Here is a 26,455-nt window from a genome sequence, read left to right on the forward strand (position 1 = left end):
AGCTTTGTAGGGGTTTGTTGTATATCAAATGGTGTTGTAAATAAAGTAAAAGTTATATATTTATATATATATATATATATATATATATATATATATATATATATATATATATGTATATATATGTATATACATTTATATATATATATATATATATATATATATATATATTTTAAAATGAGAAATAATGCAAATTGATTACTTATTTTACCTAAATCATAGGGTCATCTATGCATAATGATGTTAGATGATGACCCGTTTATTGAACACCTTCACCCTTTATCAAACTCAGTCAATTTTTTGCCATATCCCATTGAAAATGTTGTCAGTTTTTGTTATCATATTATGATGGTATATCTGAATTGTTAATATAATATAAAAAAAATGCATATACCATCAATTTTTTTCTGGTTCAATTATACATTTATTCTCAACAGTACTAAAAGTAAAAAAAAAAAACATAAATTGTTCTTTAGATAAGCAAGCTAATTTCTGAATTTAGATTGTTTTTCCTATGATCCTCTACAGTTTTAAGCAACAAAAGTAAGAAGTTTTTAGACCACATTTTTGGTGTAAATACCTCTAATTTTATGTATAAAATTTTATGTATAACTAGTTATACATATAGTTAACTATCAGGAGTTATATGTATAACTGCATGCATTTTAAAGCATTTTAATTAATTTATATATTACTTTAGATCATATTACTTTGAATACTGGACCCAGAGACTTTATTCCCAATAACACTGTGGTACTCCAGATTAAAAATTGAAAAGTTTCTGTAATTATCCTGTTTTTGTTCCTCAATGTACTTCGTAGGTCCCTTAAGTTTTATGAACCTTATTATATATAAAGTTAAAAGTTTTGGAGCCTAAAAAAAGTTACAGAAACCTCCCTATCTTCCCCCTATTTTAATAATTTTTTTTAATAAAGAAAATTTGACTTTCAAACCAGCATTTCTTTGTAGAACACTGTAGTGTCCCGTGCATGCATGCTTGGTTTTTGACAACATTTGAACTTGCATCAGTCAATTGTTTGCAGATAATATACTCAAGAACTATATTCAAATATCATATGAACATGTTAGAGAATGTTCATATGATATTTGAACATCACAAATTTAATAATATTGTTGTGATATGTTATATAAATAATACCATAATAGATTATGATTTGAAAATAAGATAGGATATGAAGGCAATGATCAAAGAATAAATTTACTTATAGAAATTTAGATGTTTGTTTATTAGTTTCAGAATATTATATTATGTGTAACCACGGCCTTCTATAATAACAGGCCTTGACATCGCGCAACAAAGTTGATAAACTGAAGGCCAATTCCTAATACTGTGTTTACATTTTCATCTTTCAACATTAGACGAAAGTTTGTGTTCACACTTTTTTAATAAATCTTTAAAATTTGATTGGTTTATAAATTAGATAGCGCAACTTCAAGACGATAACCTTGTAAGGTTCAAGGCGTTACATTGTAAGGTAATAATATTGTCAAACTAACGGTTGGCTTTTTTAATAATTAAAATGCCTTTAAAATGCTGTGTATCTCTTTGCAAGTCGAACTATCTCAACTACAACAAAAATATCAATTTATACAACTACAACTACAATATCAATTACAACTACAACAAAAATATCAATACTCAACTACAACAAAAATATCAATTTATAAATTCCCCAAGAATCTAGAGGAGAGAAAAAGATGTAGTGAAGCTATCCCAAGAACTGGTTTTATTGTTACAGACTATACAGCAGTATTTCAACTTCATTGGCCAAATGAAGCACCTTTTGAAAGCAAATATGGGAAGCAACGACCTTTAAACCCACCATCTGTTTTTAAAAATATTCCGCCTAGTTGTTTAGCCACACCAGCAAGTAAAGTTAGAAAAACTGTAACTTCAAGCGGTTTTTGAAGCATTTTACCAGATGAGTTAAATGATTTTCTAAAAGAGGATGAACTTATATTTGACGATATTCAATCTTTGTTAAGTGATAATAACGATGTTATTGTTTTCCAGCTTAATAAAAAAAGTTTACACATACAATCGAAAATGTACAAACTTGGTGTTCCATTATTTATTTTAGTAATTTTCAATGATTATTCACTTTTAGCTAACCATAATGGCACAACTTGTAATATTTCATCTTTAGCTGTAAACAAATTAAAGTTAATAAAAACAAAATCAGCTTTATTTGAAGCAGTTAGATTTTTAAAAAATAAAGAAAGTTTGCTTCAGTTAAATATTCTATTCGAACACCTTAATGCTATGAGAAAAGTTAATGTTGGTGAAGTTTTATATACTTCAGATATTATATGTAGAGCATATGAGTATTTTGCTATGTGACGAAGTTTATATGACTGTTTGTGTATTGACTACAAGTTGCCAAGTATAAGGACATGATTGACTTCAAAAATAAGCTCAATGGAGGACCTAAGTTTCATAAATAGTGTTTTTATGAATTTAAATACATTGAAAAGAACTTCCATACTACTAATTGATGAGGTCTATGTCAAAGCTTCATTACTTTACCAAAGAGGTGCTTTGTTTGGTCAAGCAGTAAACTACCCTGAAAAGTTAGCTAAAACAATTTTATCATTTATGATTAAATGTCTTTTTGGAGGTCCAGAATTTATATGTAGAGCTCAACCTGTTGCAAATTGTTCTTCTGAATTTCAGTTTGCTCAATGTCAACAAATTGTTGATACGATAAATAATATTGAAAATAGTAAGACACTGGTAATAATTACTGATGGTAACCGTGTAAATCAAAGATTTTTTGGAATGTTTAAAACAGTTGATAGTAAACCATGGTTAACAACATCAGGTATATATTTATTGTATGATTATGTGCATCTCTTAAAATCTATATGAAACAATTGGTTGACAGAAAAGACTGGCGAACTTCAATTTTTGAACAATAAAGAACTGGCTTTGGCTAAGTGGAGTGATTTAGAAACTTTATATAAAACTGAGTGCAATAGTCTTTTTAAACTCTCTAAACTTACAGCTAAATCAGTTTATCCAAAACCAATAGAGAGACAATCTGTAAAGTTTTGTTTGTCTGTTTTTTGCGAAGAAACAGTAGCTACATTAAGAACGCATCCAGAGATTGAAAATAAAGCATTTGAAGGTACTGCTGTATTTATTGAAAAAATATTTTTTTTTCGAATGTTGTTAGTGTCAAAGCACCTGGTGCTGGCATTTGGTTTAGAAATGAATTATGCGGAGAAATCCACTCAGTTGGTGATCAACAGTTACAACTGTTAAGAGATATTGCTGAACTGTCAAATTTTATGAAACCTACAGGTAAGCGTGTAAAACAGCTTACGCTAGATACTAGCAATGCAATAGCGCATTCATGTTATGGCTTTATTGATCTTGTAGAAACTTTGTTGAGTAATGGAGCAAAGTATGTCTTATTAGGTTGGTTTTCAACAGATCCACTTGAAAAAGCTTTTTCTAAGCTTTGACAGGGATCTGGAGGTACTTACTTTATAAATGCTAAATCTGTAATTGAAAAAATTAATATTCAACATACTAAATTGATATTACAACTTGACATTCCTGTTGATGGTATCGATGGTCATACTTGTGACATATGTTTTAGAGATATTTCTACTGATGAAAAAGAACTTCTGGATAATATACATGATCTTGAAAGCTCAGTTAATAAATCTACATTAGTGGCTATAGTTTACATAGCTGGCTATGTGCAAAAAAGCGAAATAAAAATTTATGATGATTCTACCAATTATTATTATAAATATGGAAGTTATCTGTATAGCTTAAACAGAGGCGGACTTGAAATTCTTTCTGATACTCTAATCTAATGGTTATTATTTTGCTTTTTTTTTTCAAGGTGCTACTGACCCTTTATGCAGAACATTTTGTGTTACTCAGTTTCAGTTCATTGCTGCTAAATATAAATTTAAAATCACAAAAAAACAATGCAGAGTATATTCTAATATTCTGCTAAAGAATTACTCTCTAATTACCACTCCCAAAATACTAAAGCTATCATAATTTATGTGAAAATTAGTTTTGTAATTTGTTATGCTATTTACTTGTTATGTTTTTTATTTTCTCATTAGCCTATATGTCTCAATATGTTTGGATTTGTAAATAATTACCCTGTTGAGATATATTGATAAAACTTTTTTTTTGCTTGAATTCAACTTTTTGATTTTTGGTTGGTGTTTTTTATTGTTGGTGATTTTTATTGTTACCATTTTTAGCAAGAAAAAATTAAAAATACAGTTATCTTTCTAATATATAGATATATACTTTGTTATAGTTCTGCTTGTTATTGATACTATTTAATATTACATAAATATTCTTAATGAAATTTGAAATACGAAAAATATGATTATCTTTTAACAATTTTTTGGTTTTCTTTTTATATTTCCGTCTTTACTAGAGATTATTATTAGAAAACATAGACTGCCATTACACCCTACCTAATATAAAAATATATCAATATAAGTAAAAGTGAAAGTTTAATCGGCCTTCAGTTTTTACGGCATTTTGCGCGATGTCAAGGCCTGTTATTATAGAAGGCCGTGTGTGTGACGAAAAAGTAAAGATACTTTTGCATTCAGTGGCTATTGCACCTAAGGTTTATATCATTGAAAAAGTAGGTTTTTACATTTTTGTTTTTGTTTTTTTGTTTAACTACTTATCCTAATTGATCACTTTTTTTCAGGATTCTCCTCATGGGTTCAAGCTCATTACGCATAATATGTGTTCAATTACCCATAATACGTTAGTCATTGTAAGTAATAAATTAGAAAATAATTATTTGTGAAATATTGTAGTCACTAATGACTTCAACCTAGCTAATAATTAAAATTGCTCTCTTTCTCTCTCTCTCTCTCTCTTTTCTTTCTCTTTCTCTCTCTCTCTCTCTCTCTCTCTCTCTGTCTCTCTATATATATATATATATATATATATATATATATATATATATATATATATATATATATATATATTTATATTTATATTTATATATATTTTTTTTTTTTTTAGAAAATGTTTGAAGAAAGTTAGAAGATACTAAAAACCTTGGTATTACGCAAGCCGAAGCGATTTAATTAATTCAATCGACAAAAAACGGCGTGTAAATCGCAAAAGAAAAAATAATATTTTTAATATTCATTTTGGATGTATTGATTAATAGCATTTATTTTAAAATAAATTCATTTTGCAACACGTTTTTTAATTTTATAAAATTTCGTCATAATAGTTTAAGGTAAATCCCACAGGTTATAAGTGGAAAACATCACATGTAAAAGATCAAAAATGCTACACATTTTGAATACCAAATGGGATAAAGTAGCAAATACCAGATTAAGTTAAGCCTCTCTGAAAGCTTTGATGATTAATTTTAAATAACTATTCAAGTAATTTTTAAATTAAAAGAATTTTAAAAATTATCATAGAAGCATTCGGACTTTCATTTGTCTAGTATTGACTACTTTTATACCATTTGGATTAAAATATGTGTCATTTAAGATCTATAACATGTAGTATTTTCCGCCTATATCCCATGTAGGATTTACCACATAAAACCCATGTGGGATTTACCATATGAAACCCACATGGGACAAAATAATAATCCCCATATGGGTTACATATGGTAAAAACCCACGCGTATCCCATATGGGATTTACCATATGGAATCCATGTGGGATTTACCATATGAAACCCACATGGGACAAAATAATAATCCCCACATGGGTTACATATGGAAAAAATCCACGCGTATCCCATGTGCGCTTTTTCACTGGGTAAGTATTAATATTACAAGAAGAATTTACAATAACTTTTTTTAATAAAAATTGAAATTATAAAATTTTACAATATTTTTAGTAATTAGTATTTCAAATAATAAAACTTAAAAAAATCGTTTGTAAATTCAAAACTTATAAGATAAGAAATACATTTACAATAGCAGACTATTGTTTAGAATATTAAATATAATATTAAAGAGTAATTAGTAGGTTAATTTTTGTTTTTGTTTGCTAGTTTAAAAAGCTTTTTAGAAGAACTTTAATTCATTTTCATGTATCATCAGTAATTGCTTAAGTTTTGTTTTAAACTGGTTTAAAGAATAATTAGATTTCAGCTCATTATTTAATATTGTATTCCACAGCTTAGGACCTCGGTTAGCAATTGAGAATTTGGTTGCTGAATAATGTGTTTTGGATTGAATGTAATTGTTTTTTGAAAATCTGGTAGGGTATATGTGGTTTATTTTTTCAAAAAGTGAATTAAATAACATTGGTGATATTTTTTTATCAAGTTTAAACATGAAGATAAGAATATGGTAAAGGTTTAGTTTATATACATTTAGAATATTAAGTTTATTAAATAATGTTTGAGTGTGAGAGAAACGGTCTACGTTTGTATCTTCATTTAAATTTAGGAGATATAGACGGAACTGAAATTTCTGAAGAAACCAAGATGTTCCGTTCAACAACACAAACCAATTTTGCATGGAAAGCAAGACAAATTATGTAATATTAGTGAATTGTATTGTATTACTATTTATTATACACATTATAAGAAATATATACCCAATATGTAACAGCACTTATGGTATATTTTAATAAATAATTCTTCGTCATAAAATTTAAGTGTAAGATTCGAATGCGTATTTTTTTTTTTTGAAGATTATATTTAGCGTTGAAGATATGTTACAACCTACGTAAATTTACAAACAAAATTAAAAGCCGGAGCAAGAAAACGTCATTATTTTTGTGTGTTGGATTCTATGTACCTCCGATTTCCAATATAAAAAACAGATGAACTTTGGTTTGAAAGTAAACAAAAAGTCATTGGTTTTATTTAATTTTTGAAAAAGGTCACCCACCATGACCATTGATTACACACTGGCTCCAATATATCCCTGAATTTTTTTTTCTTCAAAAGTGTATCAACCTGAGTCTAAAAAGAACCAGAACTTCATAGAGATTTCAGAAATAATAATGGTTTTAAATAAAAATAAATTGTCTAAGTTTTATATACAAAAAACAAAAATTTTTAACTAAAAATTGAAAAGGTCGTTTTTTATGACATTTTGTTTGCAATATTTTTTTTAAAAATATTTTAGTAGAAAAGATGATAAATTTCGAAATCACTATAAATTCTGGTTCTCTATAAAACCAATGACTTTTTAGTTACTTTCAAACCAAAGTTCATCTGTTTTTTATATTGGAAACTGGAAATACCAAAAATTTACCAAGAAGTCAACACCCTAATGTATAAATTAACAGATAAGTGATTAACAAATATGTTTGTTTTTTGCCTTTCCTTTTACCACCTTTTCTGCCATTCTTTCCGCCACTAAAAGGCTGAAATTTAAAATTAGGGAAATCTTTGCCTTCATATACAATAGACCCATTTTGATTCAGGCACAGGGTGGTTTTGGCACCAAACCATAAAATTACATCTTGACAAGCCTATATTTTATAAAAAGGATATCTAAATAAAATAATCAAAAAAAAAAAAAAGAACAAAAAATTAAGACATAAACTTACTATAGAGGCCTTCACATAAAATTATTGGCGCCTTATGGCAGTGGTAAGGAGGCATCAATAAAAAGGTAAATCTGAAAAATTATAGTAACTTTAGAAAAATTACAAAAATCTTATACTAACCTGTCTAAAAATAATTTTTAAAAAATAAATAAAATAAGTAACTAATAAAATAGCACTACTAATATATATAATAAATATTTAATTTTAGTATATATAATAAATATTTAATTTTAATATATATAATAAATATCTAATTTGTTCTGCAGCAGCTAAATTAAAAAAGAGTTTTAGCTTTATTAACAAATTATTATTCTAATCAAATCAATAAAATAACAAAAATTCTATCAAGTGTTTCTTTTTATTCCTTTTTTTTAAATGACAGGCGAGGGCTATTAATGTGAATACTTTCTTGTATTGTAGTCAACTCAACTCAATCAACTCAATAAAATAATAAAAAGTGTTTTTTACTTTTTATTATTTTATTGAGTTGAATTGAGAAAAATTTTATTGAGTTGAATTAATAAAAATTTTTTTTTACTTTTTTTTAGATGTCAAGCGAGCACTATTAATGTGAACACTTTTTGTTATTGTAGCATAAAATTTTATAGTAAGATGATTGTTTTTGATAACCCAATCTGGCTATTGCAGTTCTTATATAATGACTAGTTTACGAGTCATTTGCTCAGCAGTACAGCTATTGAGAATATCAGTAAAAATGACCAATATATTGCCCTATATACTATTTTAGCATTGGAATATTACCCGTTAAGACATTTCATAACAACATGTTATAAATTATGATTTTAATATATATTTCCATATTCTGAAACTTTCAAAATTGTAATCTCATTCTCCTCTATCAGAAACATATAACTTTTTATAAATAAACAGAAACATATAACTTTTTAAGCAAAAAATCACTAATAATTGCCATTATATGGCAATTAAAGGCTCTAAGTTTTCAACATTAACTATTATATTATTCTTGTTAATTAAACTCATTTTCTTATTAGACCGTTTAATAATTTTTAATCAAAGTCAATATACTAAAATAAATTAAAAAAAAAAACAATACAAATAAATTTATTTTCACGTATCTTTGTTTGTCGTCGCATTGCTTATATTCGAAATTTCTCTTACGACGAGGCGGTTGTATACTACCTTATACTATACATTTTCTATTGAATTCGATGCATTTTTGCTTGTGCAAATAATTCCTTGTGGATTTTCAGAGTTTCTTCACTAAAGTCTTCATTAATGAAGATATTTTTCCCCGTAAGATTTCTTGCCCTTGCCAGTATGTTTTCTTTTTCCTGTCGTTTAATAATTTTTAAATAATTGATTTCGGCTTGTTTTAAATTTTCCAACCCAATGGGCTGAAAAAATTTTCCACTGAAAAAATTGTAATCTCATTCTTCTTCATCAGAAACTTTTTAAGCAAAAAATCACTAAAAATTGCCATTATATTTGAGTTTTATTTTTTCATTTTTTTTCAGGTCACTAATTTTTGTCCTTAAAAACTTTGATAATTTAATGCCTTTGTGCATTAAACAGCAGGTGTCAAAGGTTCAATAGTTATTGAAGTTAAAGCATTCATATGGTCAGAAGATGAGACTACTGAAGAATAAGCAAAAGTGTATCTTAACTACTTTGAACAGTTTGTAATGTGCTGTTAATGATGAGGAATAAACATTAATAAAAGGCTCATTACAAAATTTATTAAAATATTTGGAGTCTGCAAACCTTAAAAAGTTTTTTGCCTAAGTTTGTGATCTTTTTTAAATATACTTTACCTGAGTTATGTAAAAATATACTAATTATGAGACTATATTGCTCTGCAACATGTTGAGCATTTTTTTTAAATAACTCACCATTGTTTGTGAATATAAAAAGTATAGGCCCATTCCTACCACTTCTAATGCTGTTCGCTGTTCAATCAATATTTATTTTTAAAGATATTGCAAAAGTAGACGTTAAATAATTTTAAACTTTACCATAAAAAAAAAATACTTCTTCAATGGTCACATAACACTACAAAAAAACGATAACCTGAAAAATTTATTCATAGATTTTAGTCTATCATTGACTTTTTTAAGATAATAATGGATAAATTTAGTTAAAATTTATCTTATTTAATTTACGTGTAAGTAATACACTTGGTAAAATAAGGACATTCTAAACAAATATTTCACTTTCACTATATTTCAAATAATATTTCTGATGTTTTTAATTATTAATATTTTATTAACAATGAAGATAATAAAAATAATAAACTGTATTTAGGGGTCGTCCATAAAGAACGTCATTCAGAATTTAATTACTAACCAGAAGTAGAAGTTTATTACCTCTCTTCCGCAGAGATTTTCATTGAACCTAAGTCGCTATCTTACTCTTAAAGTCTCTGCGCACTAGAGTCAACATTCTCCTACTTCTTGCCATTAGTTAAACTTAAAGTGACGTCCTTTATGGATGACCCCTTATTTACTACTAGATGACAATAATTTAATTGATAAATAATTTTTAATTTTTTCTTATGATATAAGTTATGTTTATATTTACTATATGTGATAACAATATAAACAAATTTTTGTGATAACAACATAAACAAATTCCTCCCCATGGTTTAATTAGGGTTGGTTTTGCCGAAAATGTATACCCATCTAGAGCATCCAAGAAGTGTACTTGAGCATCCAAATATTTGAATTTTGGAGCATCCAAATGAATGAAATTTGGCAGGTGGCAAGAAAAAAGGTTTTTTAACAGTTGCAAGTAGTTTTGAAAAATGAACCGACATACCTTCGCTAAAAGCTTTAGGCTTAATCAACAACAAAGTTTTTAACAACAGTAAAGTGAATAGAAACGTTAGCAACTTTAAAAAAAACAAGCTCCAATAGAAAGTTCAACTCTTCTTCTTTTTAAATAATATTTAAGTTGATATCAAATTCTATAAAACTGAGACCACTAAACACATTAGAATAGCACTAACGCAAAACAAATTTAAAATTGTGGTTGAATAGCTCAGTTGGTTAGAGTGTCAAACGAAAAGTTAAAACCCGCACTATTGTATGATACGGGTTCAAATCCTGCTACCGCCAGCGCTTGAGTAGTACTTCTGTACTCAAAAATGTTGGTCAATAACATACGCTACTTTGAAATAGGCGTAATGACTATTTGTGGCTATTCCTATGCTAAGCCAACAATATCTTCGGATAAAAGCATTGTATAGAAAAATATAGCATGAAAATTTAAATAAATAAAAAAATGAATAAAAATAAATAAAAAACGTGGCACAGATTTTGGCGGAGAAAAACGTTTCCGTTAACGCCAAAATTACGCATACCTAACTAGAAGGATATTAAGTTTGAGAATATTTAAGGCACCAAGTCTACGTAAAAGAGGTTCACAAGGAACAGCTTCACCAGCTCCAAATACAGTTCTAACTGCATGTTTTTGCTTGCTGTACAGTTTTCTTAACTTAGTGTGAGTATTTGCCCATCCTATATTGCTGTAAGTTGAATTATAATATATATTAAAATATATAGTTAAATTGTATATATATATTTTCTTTTATACTATGTATAAAAGAAAAATATAAATTTTTAAGGACCTAAAATTTAAAATGGTTTTGCTCTATAGATCATGCCAATGTTTTTTGAGACTTTTTTTTTTAATGGAGTTTATATGCTCTTTCCAAGATAGATTTTTATCAAAATTCACTTCTTAAAAATTAACAGAAGTTTGCTTTTTAATGTCAGTTTTATTAATTAAGAGATTGGGTAAAATAAGAGGTATATCGTTTGATTTGTTTGGTTTGTGGAAAAGGAAAAATTTGTTTTTTGAACATTCGAAGATAATTTGTTGCATATAAACTATTTACTTTATTTAGTTCTTCATTGAATACTTTAAAAAGTGTTTTTATGAGAATAAAAAAGATTAGAGTTATATGCAAGTAAAATAAAATTTAATAAGTTTGATGTTGCAGATAAATCATTAATGTATAGTAAAAAAAGTAAAGGTACTAATATAGAACCTTGTGGAACTCCATAAATTATGGCATATTCAGGACCAACAAAATTTTTGAACCCGCCCCGCAAAAGTTTGCGCCGGCTCTGGTTGAACTATTCTGAAAATCTGTATTTTTGATGCTCAAAACTGTACCTTTTTTATGAACTTTAACTGTATTCCTATTATAATCATATCAGATAGACTTGAGAAAAAAATACGGGGTCAACAGAAACAGAGATAAAAAAAGAAGAAAACGAAAAAGGGTACCCATTAATTTTATTTATTTAAAAATGCATAGTTTCATAGGAGAGGTATATGGTCAAACCTAGCATCCAAAAATGATATAACAAAACTATATCTTGATCAATTTTGAGCAGCCGTGGCGCAGTGGGTAGAGTACTTGCTCAAAACCCAGAGGTCCGAGGAAGCGTGAACTTCACAGTTAAATTTCAAAGTTCAACTTTCGCCGTGCTCAGTAAAGACTTCTGGAAGCCCCTTAATAACCACAAAAACAAAACAAACAAACAAAAAAATCAGTCAAAAGCTGTCCCTATTTACCCCATTTTACGATATTTTTTTATTATTAGTTTTTTTTCTGGAAGTCCTAACGGTATAGCATTTAAACAATTAACGGTAGTTATTAAGTTAACGGTAGTTATTAAGTTAACGGTAGTTATTAAGTTAACGGTAGTTATTAAGTTAACGGTAGTTATTAAGTTAACGGTAGTTATTAAGTTAACGGTAGTTATTAAGTTAACGGTAGTTATTAGGTTAACCAGTTATTAAGTTAACGGTATAGCATTTAACCAGTTATTATATAATAGATTAGGATTAAATGCAGATCAAAGTTTACAATTTAGGATCCACCAATGATCTCGAGATGGAAATATTTGCATAGACAAATAATACTTTGATACAAAATGGTTCTTTGATAGAGATCTTTTTTATACAATTCTTTTAAAATGATTTTATTTTCTTTATAGTAATCATAATGCAACACAATGTGTGTGTCGAATCCTAATACCTACACAGACTGACATTTGTTGTGATTAATAAGGTGCTTACAGAAGTCCTTACGGTCAGAATTTCAATTTAGGAAAGCTAATCCTTCTTCCTAATGAATATCGCTTATTAGGCTGGAGCTGGTGTCGAACCTTGGACCTCTTGATTCTGAGCCAGAACTCTAACATTGCGCCATAGCTGCAACAAAATATTAAATAGAATTATAAAGTTATTTTAATAGTTCATATTTACAGAACAAACATAAGATTGACTGAGTTCTACCAAACTATGACTCGAATATAATTTAATTGCTAGATGGTAATTAGTTAACTAGATTAGTTACCTTGGCTAATTTCTGTTAGTAATATAAAATCGCGGGGCTTCTTTAAGTTCCGAGACCACTGAGACGGCCTTAGGTATGCAATCTTAAGGTTTTTTAGGTTTAAGATTTACAGCATTTAGAACTCTGGTATTGCTTAAACTGACATCATCATACTTGTTTGCCCCAATCTAACTTCATGAGACTTTTTACGCTATGATCAACGTGGTTGCCGGAAGAACTTTTTTTTATGCCAGAATATGCTCAACGCCGTTAATGCAAGTTCTCAAACTTTTTTGTCTTGTTTGTTCTCGATGATAACAAACATATTTTTTTTCCGGTCTGCAACATTTGTTTGTAAACAATATGATATGTTAAGTTTTAAAAGATATGTTAAGTTTAAACAATATATATATATATATATATATATATATATATATATATATATATATATATATATATATATATATATACATATATATATATATATATATATATATATATATATATATATATATATATATATATATATATTTAAAACTTAACATATCTTAATATAGTTTAAAACTTAACATATCTTTTGCGATGGAGTATGAAAATACGTATATATTTTCTACAAAAAAACGAAAAATATATATAAATTCAAATAAAATATATATATATTAATCTATGATAATTTAAAGACCGGAATTTTAGTTTAATAGTTTTATGGCATTATAAAATAGGGATGGCTCACATCACAGTAATATTTGAATTTTGAGCTTAGACTTTTAAATAAACCTTAAGAGGTTTATTTAAACTAACACAAATTGGCAACTAGTCGTATGTCAATTTGTGTGTTCTTCACACTCATACTAATAAAAACTTTCATATAAAATGGAAAAAACAGATTTTAAACTTGAAATAACTAATTTTTTTCGACTTTTAATATGTTTGCAGACATATGACTGGCTAGAAATTAAACATATAACTTAAAACTTGTTTGAAAAAGTTGTTTTCTCAGTTTAATGTTTTATCTTCATTGAGAGCAGCACTATTTTATACCAAAATATGGTCCATCAACTATAAAGCAAAATTTTATATCTAAACTTGAGAAATTTAAAAAAAATTTAACTTTGTTTGATTTTAGACAAACTAAAGCGCTAGGAGAAAAAAAAATTTTTTTTTTTTTTTTAAATTATTCGGGTTAAAAAAATGCAGTGAAACATAACCTTTTTATAAAAACGCAAAATTTGTGTATTTTCCAGTACATGCATTAACCGCGTTGAGATGTAGAGGTAATTAAACAAACAAAATAAAGTATATATCACCACAATTAAAATACTAAAATATATATATATATTTTGAGTATCATTTTCCGTTTTCTAAACAGAATAAGTCCATTTAAAAGAAAAATCAAAGTTTAGGTAAAACTATTTTATTCCAAAGAAAAGGACCATGACAAGCAATACAAAACCTGTCAATTTTAATTTTTCATATAGCTCTTGGATATTCTTACCAACATGATGACCATATTTATTTTTAGAGTGCAAGTTATAAAGATTTATAAGTATACTAGATAATATATTTTCTTTAGATTTAAACATAAAATATAAAACGAGGAGTTCTGTAATAAGCCCGTAATAAGCCGTAATAAGCCTGTAAATAACTGTAAAAACCCGTAATACCTGTAAAAACCTGTAAAAACCCGTATTAAGCCCGTAATAAGCCTGTAATAAGCCGAGGAGTTCTGTAATAAGCCGGTTTCTTGGAGAACCAAGATAACTAACATAAAAAAAAAAAAAAAAAATTTAAATGTCCAGCAAGACTTGTTGCAAAACTTTTTCAAATATTTTTGCTGGACATTTATACTATTTATTTACTTGAATATATAGTCGGTAAAAGGCGAAATGCGAACCGGTTAAATGCTAACATTTTTGCGAACCGAGACATATTTTAATGACCACTTCAGTTATGATATTTAGAAAAACGTTTCCTCGTCAATTTTAAATTTAAATTAAATATAGTGTAATATGATATATTTTATTCAAATAAGATTGTAATTCTTTTAAATTAAATATAATTTATGTTTCTGCTTGAAGTTCATAAAATATATAGCACAATAAACAATTTAACGGCAAACGGAAATGAAAAACATTATGTCATTAACGACGAGTGGTTCACAAATATCATTGACTACTATGGTTCGCAAAAAAGTTCGTTCGCAGTTCGTGGTTTGCAGTTCGCATTTTACCGACTACCTTGTACCGTTGCGTATTTTTGTCCCGTTTTTCGGACGTCAAGGGTGCTCAACGTCGGAATAGAGGTTTTGAAAAGTCAACTTTGATTGATACTTTCCCGATTACTTAGGTTACAAGTATGCGCGCATGTTTTTATTTTTGTAAGAAATTTGAATGTAAACATTCGTCTTGTTTATATTATTAAGTTATTTTTAGCTCAAACGAATTAAAATTTTATTTAATAATAAACAAGCAAAAATAACACAATTTTATTATTATCACCTTAATTGTATTATGTTGCTTCATAAATACCAAAGCATAGTGTTTTTTTGATTTTAGTTTTTTTGATAAAAAAATAGTTTTTGATTTTTGATCATTTAATTTAATAACATCAGCAAATCAACAAAATCAATAAACGTAGTAGAAGTAGTTGTAATAGTAGTAGTAGTAGTAGTAGTAGTAGTAGTAGTAGTAGTAGTAGTAGTAGTAGTAGTAGTAGTAGTAGTAGTAGTAGCAGTAGCAGTAGTAGTAGCAGCAGCAGCAGTAGTAGTAGTAGTAGTAGTAGTAGTAGTAGTAGTAGTAGTAGTAGTAGTAGTAGTAGTAGTAGTAGTAGTAGTAGTAGAAGTAGCAGTAATAATAATAATAAAAGTAGTAGTAGTAGCAGCAGCAGCAGCAACAGTAGCAGCAGCAACATTAGTAGTAGTAGTAATAGTAATAGTAGTAGTAGTAGTAGTTGTAGCAGTAGCAGTAGTAGCAGCAGCAGCAGCAGCAGTAGTAGTAGTAGTAGTATTAGTAGAAGTAGCAGTAATAATAATAATAAAAGTAGTAGTAGTAGTAGTAGCAGCAGCAACAGTACAAAGAACAACATGAACAGCAGCAACATGAACAGGTTAAACAATATCAATAATAGAATAAAAACAATTATTATCATAAAAGATAAAAAAATAAAAATTGCAAAAACAGTAACAGTTGCACTAAAAATAATAAGGAATTTAAAAATAATGATAAAAATAGAAAAAAACCGACAAGTTAGCTGGTATAATTGCTGTCAGCAACAACTATAAGTTGTTGTTTTAACTATTGAGACTGCTTTAACAGTATCATTAAACAATTTTATTGTTGTTGTTACAGTTGTATATTAAGAATAATTTATCATTCTATTTTTACTTCTTTTAAGTTTTATATGAAGTCTTTATGTTTTATATGAAGCCAATATGAGTAAATTAGGTGACATAAGATTGCCAGAAGAAAAAGTTGTATTTTTTAAAAAGTTGACTAAGTCTCAACTTAAGCCGTTGCCAGAAATAGAAGGGAATACTCCTGAAAACAATGTAATAAAGCTTCTTGAGGAGGTAATTTAGTTTGTTTGAAATAAAATTATGTAAATAGGAGTAACGGTTTTTAACAAAAATTTGCAAATTAGAATATTAAAAAAGGTATATAATTGTAGCATAACCCAACATGTAGCGAATAGGTTGCAGAAACATAGGCATTATGTTACCTTTACTGTACCCAGATGTACTCCCATACTATTTGACTGGTATAGGCAGCCAAGCTAATGCATCTAAACTATAATTTGCATTAATCATATAATTCAACAATAATAAAATTAAACATTGATTGCTTAGAAAAATAAGCAGGAAAAAAGTTTGTCACTGTTTTGTCTTCATGTTATGTCGCTGTTATTGTCAGTAATTTTTTAGTTAGGAAACAGTGTTATTCATCTTAGATAGGAGAAGATAAAATGGTTATGGCAATTTTTTCAGATCAGATAAGTAAAGAAAGTATTTAATCATATTATGCATTTTAATCATAAAATATAGTTTCATGAATTAAAATACGTTTCTTTTTTTTTTTCATTTAACAAAGGAGTTACAAATTATTAGGAGTTACAAATACATTTTACAAAGAAGTGCATCAAACACTTTTGCCAATCTAAAAAAAAAGTATTGAAATAATAATTTCAATATATAGTTATATTTTTTTTCTTTGGCTGAGGAGAAAAGTTAATTATTTTTTCTTTATACTTAGAAATAATACACACTGTGTATATACTCCTCCAAACATAAGCAACCAAATAAAAAATTCTACTAAAACTCTTTACACAAAATCAAATTTTTAGTATTGCATATAAGGTAAAGAAATGTACATAATATGACCTGAAAATGAATAAACATGTTTTCATGTAGTAGCATTTTTTATGTAAAAGTACAATATACCAAAACATGAGAAACTTTTTTATGTTCATTTTTGAGAATGTATTATTGTCTCATTATCATAGATTAAAGAAAGGAATAAAGCAAAGGAAATTACCATCAAGTACAACATTAACAATTCAATTATATGTTAAATAATTAAGCAATCTAATTAAGACAGTTCTTTACAAATGTAACATAAGTGTGTGTAAGTGTGTGTGTATGTGTGTGTGTGTGTGTGTGTGTGTGTGTGTGTGTGTGTGTGTGTGTGTGTGTGTGTGTGTGTGTGTGTGTGTGTGTGTGTGTGTGTGTGTGTGTGTGGAAAATCACTATGTTATATTTCAAAAACTTTCATAAAATTAGCAAATGCTCACAGACACTGGACTATTAATGATTGTAAAATGGTATTGTGGAGTGATAAATCAATTTAAAAGGTCTTATTGGTAAAATATAGACTTAAAGGTGTGTGCTTAGATTCTAAATATACAGTTGTGATTTTCAGTAAATACTGTTTTTTTTTAAATATTTTTTTTTTATTAAATCTTATTTTTTATATTAAATGTTTAATAATTGCTGTCGTTAAAGCTTTTTTTTTAATTTTTTTTTTTTTCATTTTTTTCATTGATGACCAAAAGATTTTTTTTGCATCTACAAAAAAAGCATAAGTACTGTGATTACTCTAGTAAATGAAATAATTATATCACAAAATGTTATTGTTAACATTTTAATCTAGTATGAAATATTATCTATTAAATTTTATCTAAAAATCTATTAAATATTCAATAGTGGTGTAGTGGTAAAGTGCTTGCTAGTAAGAAGTTCCATGTTTAATCTCAACCATGTCTCTTGTAGCACAGCCATCAACTTGTTTCTCCACACAGCAGGTTTTTTTTTAAAGTATTTGGAGTTAAAGGACTGATAGAGGGTTGTAAAATCAATAAAATTAAAAAATTAAGAGTACCCTCCTCAACTTTAGTATCCCCCTTAGGAGATGAACAATATTAAAAAATAAAAAATTTAAAGTTTAAAAAACTTTTTACTATTTGAAGAGAAAACAAGAATCTATTTAATTAGTAACAATATCTTGAACTGTGTTTAAAATAATGGATTTGTTTTCTTTGTTTTAATGCTATTTACCTCCCCAAGACTGAGGGGGCCTCTGCAGTTCAGGAGACAATTTTTTTTTAAATTGTTATAACAATACTTTAACTCAATTGCTGATTTAATGGTACTACCAGAGATATGGTGAGGATCAAACTCAGAACTACTTGCTTACAAAGCAAGCGCTCTACCATGATTGTTTTCATTGTTTACCACCCCATTGTTTTCAACTTTAAAAAGATGTTCATGTGTTTTAAAAAGGTAATCTTTACAAAGGTCATCAAATAGTATTTTTTTATTTATTTTTGTTTAAGCATTGCAATTATATTTTGTTTCATTTGCAAGAAGTTTTGCTTCTGCTAGAATGTTATCAAAATTATCATGCAGTGATTTTATTTTTGTACTCCAATTTTTAATTTCAAGTACTCCATGAAGGCAGTACTTGAACAGAGTACTATAGAAAAGTGTTTAGCAAAAAAGTTTTTACTGCTTTCCTTACCAATGTTGCATATAGGGCAAATTTAACTATAAAAATGAAATCACTGTGTTATAATTTTAATAACATTCTAGCAGAATCAAAATGTCTTGCAAGTGAAATAAAATACAATTACAATACTTAAACACATATTATATTTACAATATAAAAAAATTCAGTTACACAAATTATGATGCATTTTTTGTTAAGTAAAACTATATGCACTACATTTTTCCCTAATTCAGTTACACAAATTATGACGCATTTTTTGTTAAGTTACTGAAAACTGATTGCAGTTACTTAACATTTGCTGTATGTCCCCCTCAGATTTCTTACTTAATTAAAAATGTGGAAATGATCATTATGTTTGTTTTGGTCCCTTGATACTTGATGTTTGATCACCTTCTGGTTTTTTCAGATTATTACTTTATTTGGAATTCCTAGATTTGTGTATATTCTAATATATTTTTATTAATTGATTAAAACTTTACTAAATTTCTTATGTTTCAGATCCAGAATGATATCAAAGAACTTAAAGATAATGTTTTGCAAAAGTTAGAAAATGCTGATTTTTATAAGATAAAAGACAACTTTGAAGTTGCTGAAAGGTTATGGCAGGTAAAAATATTTAGTAAAAATATCAATTGTATTTAAGTAAACATTTTTTATAGTATTCATTGATTTTTTTTTTAAAATATTTCTTAAATACTTATAAATTATGTGTTATTTTATTAAACTTTAGGTTAAAAAACAAGAAATCATTACCCAAATGGGTAATCTGTGTGTATCATCAACTCTCAGGTCTACATCATTTAATCATGAGTTACATGATTTATCCAGGAATTACTTTATAAAAAAACAGAGGCAATTATTTTTATATAAAAATTTTAAATGTATTGATATTTATTATTTTTTATACTTGTTTAATTTTCTCATTATCACATATAATAACAGATACCATCCATAAATTTTTCACTTTATCAGTCAGTTTTTTTTCCCTAAGTCGGATTTTTGTTTCGTTAATCTTTTTTTTTCAATCAATCTTTAACTCAATCCATCTTTCACTTATTCAAATTTTCATTCATTCACTCAATATTTTAGCCAATCCTCTAGTCCTTCAAAAGCAAGATTATAAAGAATGTTGAACTCTGCACTCTGAATCTAAGTTGAATTTCAGACATGGTAGATCATAAAGTTGACTTAAAATTACTCCTAGTCTTGGTTTTTATATAATGTTTGTCAGGTATGGCTGATATACCAAGAGTTTGTTGATAAAACCAAAATGTCTAGACTGCAATACTATTACAAGCTGGCAAAACTATTAAGAGCATAAAAAAATTGTTTGATTTTTAGTTTAAACGGTCTTTTTAGTTTGATAGTCAAGACAGTTAATATTTAAATAAGAATAAGTTTACTTTTTACTTTAACATCATATTTTAATGAAAATCAGCAAGATTTTTAAACAAAGGATTGTTTAAAAATCAAAACTTAAACTTAATCATGATTTAAACTTTAAAACTGTTCATGATGTCATTCATGATGTCATTAAGCACATTTAGTCATCAGATGACAGGAAAATTCTTTGAGAATTACCAGTCCCAAAATTGATAACATAATATGTTATTTGGATGTGAAGGACATGTAGATTTCATTCTTATAAATTTTGATTGGTTTCATAAAATAATGCCTGAATATTGTATCAATGTTGCCATGAATAGATACTGCTCGAAAAGTTTGAGGAGCCAAACAAAGTACCTTAAAATGTTTTATACTATAACGTTTTTTTTATGTTCATTTATTTTTGTCTTTTAAATTGAAATGATTTCTAGTAATAAATGTGTACAAAAATGATTTTCTACTATAAATATTGGGTAATAGGATTTTTTAACTGCAGCTGTGTTATTCTTATTACTGTATTGTTTTTAGCAATGGCGATTCCTTTACTTCTGCTCAATTTTTGACAATTTTTAATTTTTTTTCTGGCTCCCAAAAATTGTAATAGCAAGTAATAACTCCTTCTCTAAACAGATTAGTCATTGATGTAAAAACTTTCTTTTCAAAGTTTTAACTGATTTAAGAATTTAAATTTTTGATTTTCAACATTTTTTTGGCATAATTATACTGTAAGTTTCAACCTTTCTAACATTTTTCAACATGACTATGGTATAAATTTACTATAAGTTTCAATTTATAACATAAGTCTACTATGAGTTTAATTTGAATAATATAACGAGAAAAAAAATAAAATAAAACAAGTCATGCATTATGTCAGCAGTTTTGTATTTTTTTCTTTGACTTCAGATTTATAGGGGTCAGATGACTTTAATACACAAAGGCTTTCTTTACAACAGTAGTAATCAGGATGCGGAGTTCTAAAAAGGACTCCAGATTTGAATATCACAAAAAGATTACTTCTTCCTAGTTTTTGGTATCCAGGAGCTCTAATAATATAAAAATAGCTTACGAACTATTATTGGTAAAAAAATGAAGACTTTTAGGTTAGAGAAACAATCACTTCTTAAACCCGGAGTCCTTAGGTATAATGGTGGCAAGGACTCCAGGACTCCGGGTTTAAAAACAATATGTTTCAAGTCATTAAACTATATGATTTTTTTTTATATAGCAGATCATAAATTTACCAACAGAGACTAGAAAAAAAAAAGAGATATAAAGCCAGAGTCCTTTTGGGACTCCTCATCCCTGATAGTAATATATAGTAATAATCATAATCTACTTTTTTAAATAAAAAGGTTATCATGAGTCAGATATGATTGTCAACTAAAGAAACAGTTTATAACATTATAGTGAGGAAAAAGATGGAAAGTATTTAAATTATCAATCACCAGAAGCCATTACCAAACATAATGCATTTAACAAATTATCAATTAACAGTCAGGTAATTTTACTTCTTACATATATATTTGTACTTTTTTTACTTTATTGGGTTGAGTTATTATATTATTAATAAAAAAACACTTGTTTGATTTAATTGGTTGTTTCTTTAAACAAAGTTTTTATATAATGTTTTTTGTTTCCTTTTTCCATGCTTTATATAAGGTTACTTTATATATATATGTTTGTGTGCCACAAAATTTCAAATCAATTTTTGAAAGCTTTTTTCTCAACCAATTTTGCTCAAATTTTGCACACTTAATCATTTTCGATGACAATACAAGGAAATGGAAAAATTTGACCAAAAAAAGTTAATAAAGTTAACAAAAATTTAATTTGTATTTCCCCATAAGAACACTGAATTAATAAAAAAAAAATTTAAAAACGTAACAGTAATTTTTCCTTCTACAAAAGATAACAAAAAAAGAATTTCTAGGTCCAATAGAATTCTGCTTGCATAAAGCATGGATTTGAAAAAAGAATTTTTTTTTGATTTACTAGTTTGGTCTGAACTTCCAAAGGTTTTTACAGTTTTTGCATTAAAAATTTTTCCTCAGTCATCCATTAATATTGGAACAACAACTTGTTTGAGAGTCTCCCTATAATTTCAGTTACAAACTTAGATAAATCATTAACACATACCTAATTTTATTATGTAGATATAGATTGTATTTTATATAATCTATATCTTCATCCTTTTTCCAAATTATTATTTTTTCACTAGTCTTTACTTTCTATCCTCAAATATTAAGGAAGGAAAAATCTGAATTATTGGAAGCTTTTAAAAATATTACATTTATCAACACCTTCTTTTAAATTTTACAATACATTTACAAATTTTACATTTCATTTTTAAATTACAAATTTCAAATTTGACAAACATTTAACTATGCTCTTTCTCTAAGAACTTTTTCCTCCTTCTTTTAATATTGTTCAGAATAACTTTGAATCTTGTATGCAGAAAAGGCTTAACCCTAATAAATATACTTGATGCTTTTCTCTTTCTCAATTAACTCTCACTTGGTGCAGAAATCTGCACCATTTCTTCTAAGCCACAGCTAACATGCTTACAAAATTTCACATGTTTTAAATTTAGAAAAAAGACATTTTTCTAAAGCATGTTGTGGTTATAAAATCATTGTACGCACAGTATCACTTTATTTTTATTGAACAGTTATTAAATTGCAGTGGTAACATTATAGTGCTATATTCTTAGTTCATAAAACAAGCTTATGTGCTTGTTATTTGTACTGATAGCTTTACTTTTTTTGGGTTTTATTTTTCTTTATTGTTGTTACTATTAATTATGAATCATTACCAAATTTAATTTATGTATGTTTGTGTTCTGTATGAAGTTACTTTACTTTATGTACTTTTGTGATCTGTCTGAACCTCTGGTGCAGTATTGGTTCACCCGTAAGTTACTTTATACATCTATGTTTGTGTTCTGTCTGGACCTCAAGCAGTGTTTACTCACCTGTAAATTACTTTATGTATGTTTGTGTTCTGTTTAAATCTCTGATGCAGTGTGAGCTCATTAACTAACTAGTGATTTCAACGATAAAACCTATGCTCACCTTAATCTCTAGTCTTTTGTTAGATGTAATGTTTTTCCTAATGCATTTCCAAAATATCTTGTTTAACATTTTAAAGTAATGTTTGCAGAAAGTAACTCTTTTAAACACTCCAGGTCAGGTCAGGTTCAGGATCATTACAATCACCCTGCTACCGGCATCATGTAACCCAGTACTACCTGCTCTATGCCCTGCTGATTTGTAGGGTTTGCTGTTTTAGGCAAAGACTAACAGAAACAAACTCTGACCTAAAAGTCACCTGTCTTGGAGCTCTTCATTAAGTAAGGGTTAGAGATGGTGTTTTGCAAAATATTTATCTATGGCAGATGTAAACTGCATCCAGCCATAATTCTCCTGCTTTAGGGCTCTCAGTTGAGTAAAGGCTAGAGATGGTGTCTGGATAAAAATACTCATCTTGGGCAGATGCTAACTGCATCCAACTACTGTCTTAACAAAGGTCTCTTAGGCAAAAACTTAAGGGGTAAGCAGAATAATTCTGCTGACTAGCCTCGAAACCCCTTCTTCATCTCTGTTGTAGCTCTCAAAGAGGCGGATTTCTTAACCAACAGTATTATATCAGTGTATTGACAGTGCCATGTTGCGCATGGATGGTGTCCCATTTTGTGCTTTTTGTACACATTGTAGAGGCCACATAAGGAGCCTTAAGTTATGACATAAGGTTAATAGGACTGAAACTACAGTATAGCTCATTGATTAGGAGACCGTGCTCTATTTATGAGTGAATCAAGTTCCTAACCTAAAATATTGAGCATAAAAAATCATCCCTACTACCTAAATGTTTAAATGTCTATTACTAATATTTGTGGTCTGTAAAGCAACCTTCCATCAGTTGAATCTTATCTATTGCAAAATTCAGCATAGCACCTCTTCACTCTATCACCTTTCTCTTTGTTTTTTATCGTTATCCTTCTTCCCAAGATTGCACTCTTTTAGATGTAAGTTCTGATAAAATTGACCATGCCCTTTACCCCTCTGCCAATATTGTTGTTATTGGTGACTTTAATGCTCATCACACTGAATGGCTTGGCCTTAATGCTACTGACCCTACAGACACTAAAGCCTATAACTTCTGCATTTCTCAATCTCTTACTCAGATAGTTAACTTTGTGATTCATTTTCTTGACAACCCTTCATTTACCTTCACTCCCTTATTTGTGTCTTGTCTCTAACCCAAGCTCGTGTTCAGTTTCTCCTTTTTCTCCCTGGTTGAAATAATGAGATAAATAAGGTGGTTCTGACCATGCAATAATTTCTTTAAATCTTTCATCTTGTTGTTCTTTTTCTTCAGATTTACCCTATCATCACACTAGTTATTACTACCCTAAAACTGACTGAGATTCTTTTCATGAATTTTTTCATGATTGTGCTTGGGCTGATGTCTTTTCTCTCTCAGCTGATAAACATAACTACCTCCTGGTTTCAGGCAGGAATGGAAGCTTTTATTTCTTCTTGTCGGTTCAAAGTTAAGCCTCATTCTACTTAATGGTTTTCACCATCTTGTGCAGCTGTTTTATCTAATTGTAATCATTTTTTTTTGTCTTTTTTGAAAGAACAACTCTCTTGAGAACAAATGTCTATTTATTATTGCAAGAAATCAATGCAAAGAAGTGCATCTTATCTCAGAAGTTAGGCTCTAGAGGCTTTTGGAAAATATTCTTCGGCTGACTTGCTATCTTTTATGACTGAAAGATTTGATCGTGCATTCGATTGAGGTGGAGAGGCTTGGAGTATTGCTCTTGACACATCTTAAGCTTTCAACAAAGCTTGGCATGCTGATCTTGTCCATAAGCTTGTTTCATGTGGTGTATCTGGGAAAGTTTTTGAGATTATCAAACCATTTCTTTCTAACCACTTTATTAAAGTCATCCTTGGAGAAAAACACTTTTCTCCATTTTCAGTAACTTCTGGGGTACCTCATGGTTGTTTCTTTCACTGTACCTCCTGATTTGTTTCTTATCTACATTAATAATCTTCCTGACAACCTTACATCTAAGTAGCTTTTTTTGCTGATGACTCAACTTAATACTCCTGTCTTGACAAAAAGTCTTCTCTTTTCAGTTGTTTAGATTAAGCAGCTGATCTTGAATTCTATCTCACTTCTGTAGCAGATTGCAGCTCGCAGTGGCTTGTGAATTTTAAAACTCAGTTATTTACTACAACCAACTATCACAATGCTCTTGCCTTTTGTTTGTCTTTGCATGGAATACTGTTGTAATATTTGGGCTGGTTGATACTCTTTCTCTTCTAGACAAGATCCAAAAATGCAATTTAAATGTAGTTAGACCTGGTCTTTATGCCAAATTTGAGCTTCTCTCCCATTGTAGTGAAGTCGCATCTCTTTCTCATTCTCACTTAACTCGTCATTTAGTAAAGTCTCATTCTTTTACTGTATCTGTCCATGCATGCTCTAAAAACTTTTATCATCTAGTTTTTTCCCCATGCTTTAACCCTTTGAAACTCTCTCCTATTTTCTTGTTTTCCTGACTCATACAACCTACAACTTTATGTGTTATAGAGCAAGGAATTGGTTGACAGAGTCTTCTGTCAATCGTTTGATTGCTCTATAACTATTTTTTTTCTAGTAACTCCCAACTTAAATTTGTTTGCTTGGAGTCTTTTTGGGATTGAATCTGAAAAAAAAAAAAAAAAATTGATTCTTGTATTTACTGCTTTTATATATTTGACAATGATTATTTCTAAAATCTTCATTATGTCATTAAGTAATTATTCACTCACAAAATAAAAGATAGAAAAATGTGACTAAATATTACTAACTAAATTTTACATATTTTAATAGAAGGTGAACTAAAACAAAATTTAATAAATAAATTTAAATTATTAAAAGATCTTTAAACAAAAAGCTTCTTTTCAACAAAAGATCTTAGCACATATAAATAAAATAAAAAATAAAACAAATATAAACAATCAAAAATCACATTAACAAAAACATCTTACTAAATAGCCCATTTATTCATAGTGTGAAAGACTACCGTTATAAACGTTTTGAGTACAGATCTTAAAACTTTGTTTTTTATATTCTGATCCAATTTAAGAAAAAAAAAATATATATATATATATATAAAAGTATATTTATTAGG

At 28.0% G+C, this 26,455-nt stretch overlaps 1 protein-coding gene and 1 long non-coding RNA gene across 2 annotated transcripts in view; both read left to right on the forward strand.

Annotated features, from left to right (window-relative positions):
* LOC105849103 (IQ domain-containing protein H) overlaps positions 1–26,455 on the forward strand; it is a 103,784-nt gene that overhangs the window by 19,780 nt on the left and 57,549 nt on the right. Inside the window, exons 2-5 of the mRNA XM_065816592.1 lie at positions 16,289–16,451; positions 19,381–19,488; positions 19,613–19,734; positions 21,676–21,766. Coding sequence (XP_065672664.1) covers positions 16,314–16,451; positions 19,381–19,488; positions 19,613–19,734; positions 21,676–21,766 — 459 coding nt within the window. The 5' untranslated portion in view covers positions 16,289–16,313. The remainder of the gene's footprint in view (positions 1–16,288; positions 16,452–19,380; positions 19,489–19,612; positions 19,735–21,675; positions 21,767–26,455) is intronic.
* On the forward strand, positions 982–5,222 carry LOC136089442 (uncharacterized). Its single transcript, XR_010643056.1, has 2 exons — positions 982–4,787; positions 5,042–5,222. It is a non-coding gene; the product is annotated as an uncharacterized LOC136089442 (long non-coding RNA).

Source organism: Hydra vulgaris, chromosome 13, assembly GCF_038396675.1.
Source record: "Hydra vulgaris chromosome 13, alternate assembly HydraT2T_AEP".
Lineage (NCBI taxonomy): Eukaryota > Metazoa > Cnidaria > Hydrozoa > Anthoathecata > Hydridae > Hydra > Hydra vulgaris.